General features: G+C 39.7%; 2 protein-coding genes across 4 annotated transcripts in view; one reads left to right on the top strand and one right to left on the bottom strand.

The window, feature by feature from the left end:
- The window catches only part of LOC138031826 (uncharacterized), a 2406-nt gene extending 1258 nt beyond the window's left edge, over positions 1 to 1148 (bottom strand). Inside the window, exons 1-2 of the mRNA XM_068879450.1 lie at positions 1034 to 1148; positions 1 to 389 (exon numbers count right to left, since the gene is read on the bottom strand). The exon at positions 1 to 389 is cut by the window's left edge and continues 856 nt beyond it. Of these exons, the coding sequence (XP_068735551.1) occupies positions 1 to 389; positions 1034 to 1148 (504 nt within the window). The remainder of the gene's footprint in view (positions 390 to 1033) is intronic.
- Positions 1 to 8623, top strand: part of LOC138033430 (uncharacterized) — a 17208-nt gene extending 8585 nt beyond the window's left edge. The window contains exons 1-4 of one of the 3 annotated variants that reach the window (XM_068881170.1): positions 2431 to 2559; positions 3188 to 3318; positions 5327 to 5753; positions 6852 to 8623. In XM_068881170.1, the coding sequence (XP_068737271.1) occupies positions 5343 to 5753; positions 6852 to 7646 (1206 nt within the window). In that variant the 5' untranslated portion in view covers positions 2431 to 2559; positions 3188 to 3318; positions 5327 to 5342 and the 3' untranslated portion in view covers positions 7647 to 8623. Of the gene's footprint in view, positions 1 to 2430; positions 2560 to 3096; positions 3319 to 5326; positions 5754 to 6851 lie in introns of those variants that run through there. The other 2 variants (XM_068881169.1, XM_068881171.1) reach the window with 2 other exon arrangements.
- The last annotated feature ends 1377 nt before the right edge of the window (positions 8624 to 10000 follow it).

Here is a 10000-nt window from a genome sequence, read left to right as displayed (position 1 = left end):
TGCACCAGGAGTCGTGATGTAATTACTCAAAAACAGAATGCAGTTTGATGAAGGTGGACGATAGATGATTAAAATGTGCATAGTAGTAGAACGCCAATGTAGTTTCATGTCAGCTGCTTCAAATGACTGAAAGTTACCAATAGAATCGACTGAATCCTTATGAAAATTCAGAGAGCTTTTATGAAGGAGCCCAACTCCACCACCACAAGTGTCTCTAGCGACATGATGAAATTGATAGCCAGTAGGAGTCAGATCACCAATAGTAAGTGAGTCTAAATTACTTGGGCGTAGCCAGGTTTCCGTGATAGCTAAGATATCAATGTCATTGTCCACTACAAAATCCTTGATGGTATCTATGCTACGCCGAATGTGACAAAATATCAAGTCCGCTAAAAATAAAACAAGTCACACCATTTATAATCAAGTTGCCAACAATTAGCATCAATTTGTTTGTTGACCAAATCAAATTCCTCGCAATTTATGTCACTTCTCTTGTTGTGCAATTCATGTATTCAAGGCCCGCGCATCGAATGTCAAGCTCGATAATTTCAATTCAAGATGCTTGTTTTATAAATCAAGAAGGGAGAGAATAGCTTTTGATCAATTCTATTTTCGAGGGGAACTGCACCAGTAATGGCGGGCAACCCGTTTATCGTCCCAATTGGGAGTTTAAGAAATTACAACTGCTACGGCAACGACAACACCAATAAACAGTAATATCACCTGTTTTAATATATGAGGCGGGCCAGTCCGGCTAGAACCCCTTTGCCAAGATCTCGGCTCATGCCTGTTTTCATTTAGTAAAATTTCGGTTCGTTTATATCACAAGGCGGGCTGGCCCACTTGCGGAGATCCCGGTCTAAGCTACGGAGATCTCGGCAAGCCAGGCTGAAAAATTCTCATATAAACGGTCCAGCCCGGTTAGCTGGAATGAAAAATTCTCATGACGTGTGGGTTTCCTTGAAAACGTAGTCGGATTTGCATAATCCCAGAATTATTTTTGCATCTTTTGTTTTAAAATGCCATTCCGTACTTGCTAGCGCTAAAATGAACCTTTCGTCTCGAACGTCAAAGCAAGAAAATTCACCAGGTACCCCATGCGTGACTTTGACGGTTACAAGACACGTAAACAAATTCCTAAAATTCATCCCGGTAAACCTGGCTGAAATCCCTTTTTACCAGGCCAGCCCGTCTAACAGGGCTGGCTCGCCTCTTATAAATTAAACAGGCCCTAAAAGAGGAAGAAATTGTCATGCTGCACGTGCGGCACGCATTTTTGTAAGGCATTTCTCTCTCGTACTCATCAAAACAACAACGTGAAATGACCAATTTTCGGGTTTTGACGACAACATGGACAACAAACAGTAAATCTTTTGTTCTTTCTCTTTTTTTCAAATCCGTTCGTACGATTCTGGTTATCGAATACTTCGCCTGTCTTATACAACATAAACAAGATTGAAACACCTTGAAACACTTAGCACTTAGGATAGCTCAAGCTAATAGTTTGAAGTAACGTCTTCGTCGCCGTAGCCTTCTTGGTTTCTTAAACTCCCTAATGTCTCCTGTTGTCAGTTTTTTTAGCCATAATTTTCTTATTGGTTACTCAAACTGCTTGTTGTAGATGTGCTTCATTTTGCTGATCATTCGCAATTGGGTCTCTGAGCGAGTTACTCTTCACAACTTCGGGAACTGGGTGAAGTTATAGTGACATGCGAGGAACGAGTATTCCTGTGCTTGGGCTGAGTGAAAGATTCACCTGTAGACCAAGATCCTCGATACTTTCAGTGGCCACTGTCTCGCTCAGATTTTTAATCATTTTGCCACAGGTGTTCAGTCCCCCTCGAAAATAGAATTGATCAAAAGCTATTCTCTCCCTTCTTGATTTATAAAACAAGCATCTTGAATTGAAATTATCGAGCTTGACATTCGATGCGCGGGCCTTGAATACATGAATTGCACAACAAGAGAAGTGACATAAATTGCGAGGAATTTGATTTGGTCAACAAACAAATTGATGCTAATTGTTGGCAACTTGATTATAAATGGTGTGACTTGTTTTATTTTTAGCGGACTTGATATTTTGTCACATTCGGCGTAGCATGTTTTATAACAAACAAATCGGCAATTAAGAATACGAAATGAACATTGTTTAGTGCTGGCCAATCTATCATTATTACATTTGATGTAAATCAGGTTATTATAATTCACTCCAGAGAAGGCAGTGGTGTCAGTGTTCATCCAACCAGTACTCAATGAATGCACTGCTAATGATGCATTGTTTCCGGTGTTCGAGTTCAGTGCTTTTGTAGAACTTTGCATGTTAACTTAGAAATCAGAATGCTGTCAAAATTACTACGGCATTCACGTTCTCCTGATCTATAATATACGTCAGTTGCCTCACAGCACCCATCTCAAATCGCTTTGATAAATAGTATTTAAGTCTTAGCACCCATTTTAAAAAGGTTAGCCTTCAATAACTGTGATTTAGGGCCGGTTAGTCTGGCTCTGGAGTCAGCAGGTGTCGGTAACTGTAGATTGGAGCGACTAGAAGCCTGACTGGTGAGAGGAGAGTATAGAGTACATTATTATTCATTAGAAAAGCAAAAAGTTGATCATAAATAACCTTTTCAAAGACTTTAGCAGCCACTGGAACAATAGAAATCGGACGGTAATTGTCTAGGTCAGTCCGGTCTCCTTGTTTGAAGACTGGTACAGTCAACTACTTTTGAGCACTTCTTTTTCTTCAGGAAAGATCAATACCAGTTGTTACAGAGGTATTAAAAATCAAACAAAGCGGGTCAGCAATTAGCTCGGCGCAAATGCGAAGAAGTTTAGCAGAAATCTTATCCAATCCAGCTGCTTTGAATTTACTGAGTTTAGATAAAAGGGAAAGAACTTTGGATCGATTAGTCGTCGTGAACTCAAAGTTAGTGCTATCAGGCGAGGGCTTGCTCATATAATGCAGATGTGTGCAACCATTGATCTCATTCAAAGTTTTGGTCCCACAGTGGCCAAATGATAATTAAATGCTGTGGCTAATTCTTGTCGATTACAAAGGATACGCCGTTTTGTTTAATTTCTTTTATGGATGGATATTAGACCTCCGAGAAGTGACATCATGAATTCCCTTCATTATCGTGAAGTGCCTTAGCGGAGTAATAGGATTTCTTTGCTTGCCTAATTTCAGAGACCTGTGTGGCCATCTTGGCAACAAATTTTCTTCCAGGATAAGGCGAGCTAACTCTGCTGTGGTTCCTTAATTAATCGGCATCGCTCGGCACATATCGAGGGAGGTTTTAATGTTACGAGGTCTGCAAGGTGAGTTGTACTCAGACCCGCTAAGAGAAAGTATAATTAAAATTAAAACTGGCTCGTTTGTCGCCGAAGAGGCCACTTACAAGTTTCAAACGAAAACCGAGGAGCAGATTTTTGAAATTGACTGAACATCTCGTTACAGTCGACTGCGGAACTGCGGGGGCAGTGTTTTTTTGTTCGAAGTTGAATGTAAGTGAAGTTGAATGTAAGTGGACAAGTATTCTGAGATGTAGCCGGGAGGCTTTATACTTTTATGCCTAACAAGGAGCAGCCTTCCCATTTCCCTTCTGTTGTCTTTTGTTTTACGTGAAGTCTCGATAGAATATAGTGAAAATTTTCAACCTTTTAATTTAACTCTTATGCATAGCGTCTTTGCCGTTGTTGTCCTGACAACGACCTGAGGTAGCCAAATTTAATTTAATCTGAACATAGTTAATAGAGGGGAAGGACGTGAGATTTCACTCCAATTTGATCTCTGGAAAGCTGTTACACGCTTTCCATGGCGAGCGACATGGAATAAGCGCGAAAGGACTAGAATGACCTTGCTGGGAAAGGATGTCTTTCGTCGGAATTTTATTTTATGTGCTGTCCCTACTTTTTGGGCCATATCGCTTGTCGGAATTTACCCCGTCAGGGCCTCTAGAATGGTGCTTGACCGTCGTCGAACGTTTTTAATGATAGGCCCGAAAAGCTTGCAAAGAGTTACTTCTGTCTAGTTTTAAATACGGCAACTAGGTCTTTCATATTTCTCGTCAAACTCCAACTGGAAAAATTGTTCTTTCTCTTCTAATAGGTCTTTCTTCACGTGCTTTTTTGCACAATACAAATCTATGATAGTTAAACTTTCGATCCATACTACTTTGTCGAATTGTATTTTCTATTTTTTTACCTTTCGGAATGTGACTTAAAAAATCGGTCATTTTTCAAGATTTCCCCATGGTCCGCGTAACCAACAGTTCAAAGCAAAATGTTACCCAAGATTTGGACGGTAAAAAAAAAAAAAAATTGTACGGTTGCTGATAGCAATTCTTTGATGTTGTTGTTGTTTTTTTTTCTCAAACTTTTGGCATTTTTTGCGTTATTATTATTATTAATTATTATTATCATTGTTACCGTTATTACTTAGTAGAATTACCCCGGTGATAATTGAAAATTCTCTCCGCTGATTGGTTGCACTTGAGGTAATTATTACGCGGTAATCACTTTAGTGCATTTTGCAAAAGTGTCGGAAGCCGTTTTGTCGAGGTGACAGACGCAAAAATTAATTGCTTTAAGTTGTGGTCTGTAATGACATTTGCAAATGCCTAGACTCTCTAGACTCTCTAGTCTTTTAGGATAAGGACCATAAACCGTAGCTCACAAACAAAAAAGCATAACGCAAACAAAAAAGCATATCGCAAACAAAAAAGCATGACACAAACAAAAAAGTACAATGCAAACAAAACAGCATGACATAAAAAAAGCAGGACGCAAACAAAAAAAGAGATAAGGAAGATTGGAAACGAGGCTAACAGGAAATCGAGGTCCAAATGTATAGCAAGAATGCTTGCTATACATGCAGGACCTCGATTTTGTTTGCGTCCTGCTTTTTTTTATGTCATGCTATTTTGTTTCCATTGTACTTTTAAATTATTTTTCTTTGAGTTGTGCATTCCCTGCGTACGTCTTGCTCTTCAATTTTATTAACTGTTTCTTTCTTTAACACGCTTTCTTTTTTTTGTTTGGTGATGTTTTCCCCTTTGTTTGCGTTTTCTTTTTTTGTTTGTGTTGGCCCTTTTGGGCCACCGTAGTAAAGAACATAACCTCACTGCCATGAATCATGCCGAAAAACATCTTTAAAAAGTTGCATCATGATACTGTTGCTATATCATGAAGCGATACAATTCAAAACCTTTTTTGTCAAACACGCTGTTTCCAAATCTTCGATTACTTCTTGTCTTATCGAGAAACTTATTGAAAATACATGGGATGCCTTATGAACAAACTGATTTTTTTTCTCTCTTGTCTCTAGACTGGCCAGCATAACAATGTTTATACATCCCAGGAAGAAAATATCCTCAAGTCGATTGAATTGCATTAATTTTATCTGTTGCGTGTTTCTTTCTGCTTTTATGTTTACTACGCTGTTGTATTTTGGCAACGAGAACTTTTCTATGAACTGGAAGAGGTTGTTCCTCAAAGCACCTCAACCACGAGGTGGCCTCCTGCCACAACTAAGATTCACACACCTTCAACCACTTGTGGACATGTTCGCTAACTTGACCCAAGTTACACCCAATAGAAGTGATTGCATGTTTGCAACAAAGGAATTCAGTGATTTGAAAGAGCTCGAGACTAAACAAACCATCCTGCTTCTAATTATTGTATCTACGGCGCCTTCAAGACGAGACAGGAGAGATGCAATAAGACAGACATGGGGGACGAAATGTCACGGAGAGGTTAGTATTTCTTGGCTGGAAAATAATGTGGCAGAGAACAGGTTGCCTTTCGTAACGTTTGAGCCTATAAGGTTCCTCCTCCATGCACCGCTTTCGAGTTGTACAAGTTATCGGTCATCACAATTAGAAAAGCACTGATCTACACTTCGTAACGTAACCCCTGGCCTTCTTTTTGAAATTTAACTAAGTCCAATGAAGCCAAAGAAGGTTTTCATATTACGGCGCTCCCAAAACAAAAAAGAAGCTCTGTACGTGCAGATTTGACCAAACACTCCCCTGGACACCGTGAAATTTAAGAGATTCTGAAATCAAACTACATTTGCCCAAGCTTCGCATTAGGCTAAGATTTTCAGCCCCTGGTGGTTTGCAGCAGTGGGCGTGTGCTTTGTTTTGTTTGATCGATCAAGGACAATCGCCTGAAAAAATCTGGGGCATAATTTGCTCGGATAACTATTTCAATATGGCGGATTTATCGTCGGATTGGAGAGAGTAACGTGGGCGCAACAAGCCGCGAACGGCTGGAAATTTGAGCCTAGCCGCGCACGAACTAGAACCAGCGTACTCGCGGCGCTGTATTGAGCTGGGAAATTGTATAAATGATATATTAGAGAACTTGACCGATTGTTCGACGTCGAGCTCTTGACTGAACCTTAACAAATACTTCTAATGTATATTCCGATCACAAGCCAAGTTCAAACAAGCGGCAAAGTATCGGTCGACATAACGGCAAAATGGCAAGTGTAAGCCTCAGTTCTTTTCCTTTGCATTTGCGATGATGTCATTATGTTCAAAACAGAGGTGTGCTGCATCGAAATGCGACGAAACGCCCAAAAAGTCTAGCATAGAAAAGGAAATAGATTATCTCGATATTATATGCCTCTATACAGTACGATTAGCACACCTTACAGACGACATAGTTAAAAGATAATGGCAAATACAAGGTGAGGAAAAAATGGTAATTTTCTTCTTAGACGATTCGTCGTAAACGCGAGAAAGATTTTAATAAGTGGCCTCGCTATAAAAGACGGGGCAGTAAACGCATTTTGCGTCAAGGCGAACTATGAATTCGCTTTTATTGAATCCATAACTCTGTTTTAGGTGCGGTGCAAGTTTTTCACTGACGGCATTCAAATACCCAAAGAGGATAAGGCCAAACTTTCTAATGAAAAACATATTTACAAAGACATAGAATTCCAACCGGTTGTTGGCGGCCGAAGTTTTGGCCTTCGATATCTCTACCAAATGATGTGGGCTGCGGTCAAGTATAATTTCACGTATTTCCTCCGTCTTGACGATGACTATTTCGTGTGCCTTGAGAGGCTCAAATATGAGTTACGCCACAGGCCTACCAAGATGTTAAGCTGGGGCTGGTATCACTGTCAATTTGGAGATCTCATTTACGTGGACGAAGCTTGGACGCTATTTACTCATGACGTCATTGTGCGCTTTTTGTCTCAAGACCCTCAGCGAATCCTTTGTCATCCACACGCGGATCAGCAAATTCCTATTTGGATTAACAGCGTCTTTAATAAAAGCGACAATTTAATTTCTTTTGACGATCGAAGGCTTGATCACCCTAAAAATCGGAACAAGTTGAAGATATTTGAAAAGTTGACCAACACATGCGACTCCTTCATGGGTATTCACGGAAGCTCGCCAGAATTAATGCAGAGATTTTGGAAGTACAGTAACGACAAGGCCAAGGAAATCACACCTTTAACTGAAATTTCACAAACATGTAATAAGCCTTTTGTATTTGACATATCTAAAATGGGTAAAGCCTTTAGATTTGATCTCAGACCCTGTTTACAAAATCCACGATGGGCTCCAGGAGAGATAATGTGGACAGGGGTGCATTCAGGGGCCAAGACAGGTCCTCTTCCATGCCCTTAAACTGTTCGTCTCATAACTGTATCTTTAGTTTATGTTCGATTAATTGAGAGTAAAAATTAGTGATAATAATTTTGAATGACGTTTCGAGGATTCGTTCATCATTTTCAAACTCGTACAAACTAAAAACTAAAAGTCAGATTGTTGTGAGTTCTTTAAATACTAAGAATGTGTGTGAAAATCTCGTTGCATGTAATTAAAAACACTGCAATGTGGAACGTAGAGGGTAACAATTAGGTACTAAATAGTTTTGCTTTGATCGAGTCAGATTGAGTGTTCAGCTCAGGTTTCTTTTCTTGGATAAAGAGCATTTCGTAAATTAAGCATTCAAATTTCCCACGGAATTTCTTAAGAATGGTAAATTGTTCCTGAAGATCTTTGTTCTTCTGATTGTGGGCGTCACGTAGGTGTGTTCCTCAATGCGTTGGAAAAGGTGTCGGCAAGTATAGCCAACATAATTAACCCTGTTATTACATAAATACAAATGAAATGATATCAAGACAATTTTTCATTTTAGGTGATTCTTGGAAAAGCTATCACATTCTTATGCATTTCAAGAACTGCGAAATGTTTTAGTTTTCTCGGCTTTTTGTGGTAGTGACCTGTAAGTGCACCGCTCACTATATTACCAGGTTGTAAGAGTGTAAGTCCGTGGTGGCAATAGGCCCGCAGCGCGTGCGTAAATTGTATTTCCTATTGGTATGCGTTTGAATTCTTCTAATATGAAGGGTTTTGTGGTTTGTTATCAGGCATTTTCTAGGTGGATTTAGTAGTCCCCAGGGATATTCCCATTGAGTTATCAGGTTATTTAAGCAGATAGCAAGTTTTGGTTGTTCTCTCACTCTCGCAATTCAAAACACGTTCTCAGCTAGTTTCCCATGGTTCTTGGTTATATGTCCGAAGAACATTTCCGTATTGGAGTTACAGCACTTACAGAAAGGAAGAAATTACAGCACTATATTCCCCTTTGTTGACAATCAGAACTTTGCTTGGTAAGATCTTTCTTTTTTTATGCGTTATGCGCTTCCTGTACTTTGTGAATCTCATCGAATGGTTGGATTATCTGAGCAACCAACCCATTATAATGAAGTTGTTTGTTGTGAATACATAAATTTGCCCCCTGAGCATCCCATAATGTCTTTCGAAACAATAGAAATCAAAATGGCCGCCGTAACTGCCAAAAGGTCTATTCAACAACTACTCTCGATGGTTAAAAGGCCTGGGAACGAGATTGGCAATTCAACGCTGATGTTCTCAGCTAGTTTCCCCCATCCTCTTGATTGAACTGACAGCCAACAGGTGCTTCCGCTTCGGTTGGTTTGTTCACTGAGCTAAAGCATGTAAAATTGGTTGGTTCCAAAGCCTTCCATCGAACAAAAGTGGCCTCTTTTATTACCCTTCATGATCGGTCAGGAGCAGGAATCACCTATGATCGTTTCCCCTAATTTATATATGGTAGAGGTAACAAATCGTCTATTGGATCAAGACGCAAGGGTGGATAATTAGGGGTCAGCTCAGCGGACCCCGGCTCCCACTTTTGTCCAGGATTTTTTTTTCTTTTGTAAACGTCTGTCGGATGGTACTTCCAGCTTTGTTATACTTAAATACATTTTCTTTAATAAACACTGTTTATGAGAAAATTTATTGAACGCTGTCGCGAAAACCTCAAATTTGGTGAATTCACGTCGTCGTTATGTAGAGCACCACTACGATACTTGCAAAAATCCGTGCTGCACGTGCAGCACGATTATTTATGCTCTTTTAACCAATGATATTGTTTTGTGGAGTTGTCGTATTCGTCTCCGTCGTCGTTTTTAAACTCCCTAGTACTCTTAAACCACGACGGTAAAAGCAACCGACTGTGGTGAATCACCTGTGGTCAGTCTACGTAAGGTAACTGAAAGCCTTTCTTCAGGAGACACTGACTGCCTCAAATGGCTGTTTTGGCGTCCTAATTTATCATTTTCTAATCAGTCAGCGAAGAACGAGGTACTGAACATTTAAAATTTCAGTTCCATAATGAGCTATCTCTGAAAATTTGAACCCGATGTACCAGATAATTTCTGAGCAATGATGCTTTGAAAATTTGAAATTTTACAAAGAACTTATGAGATCATTACGTCAACAAAAACTCCTTTATATTTAGCCCTACTCTGACGAAAATTATTGAAAATGTCTTTCAGACAGCGTGATTATTTGAAGGACAATATTTAATTGGTCCCCTTCTTTTTGAGAGTGGACTGCGAGGTTCTTGGAGGGATAGATTTTGGATGAAGAGACGATCATTGAATCAAGGTGTTTGCACTTAGCGCATGTTTAAATGGTATGTTCAAGCAATGTAAATAGTTTTGCGCGGA

The sequence above is a fragment of the Montipora capricornis genome, chromosome 14 (genome assembly GCF_036669925.1).
Source record: "Montipora capricornis isolate CH-2021 chromosome 14, ASM3666992v2, whole genome shotgun sequence".
NCBI lineage: Eukaryota > Metazoa > Cnidaria > Anthozoa > Scleractinia > Acroporidae > Montipora > Montipora capricornis.
The sequence above is the reverse complement of the archived record's forward strand: the minus strand, read 5'-3'. Positions and strand labels throughout refer to the sequence as shown.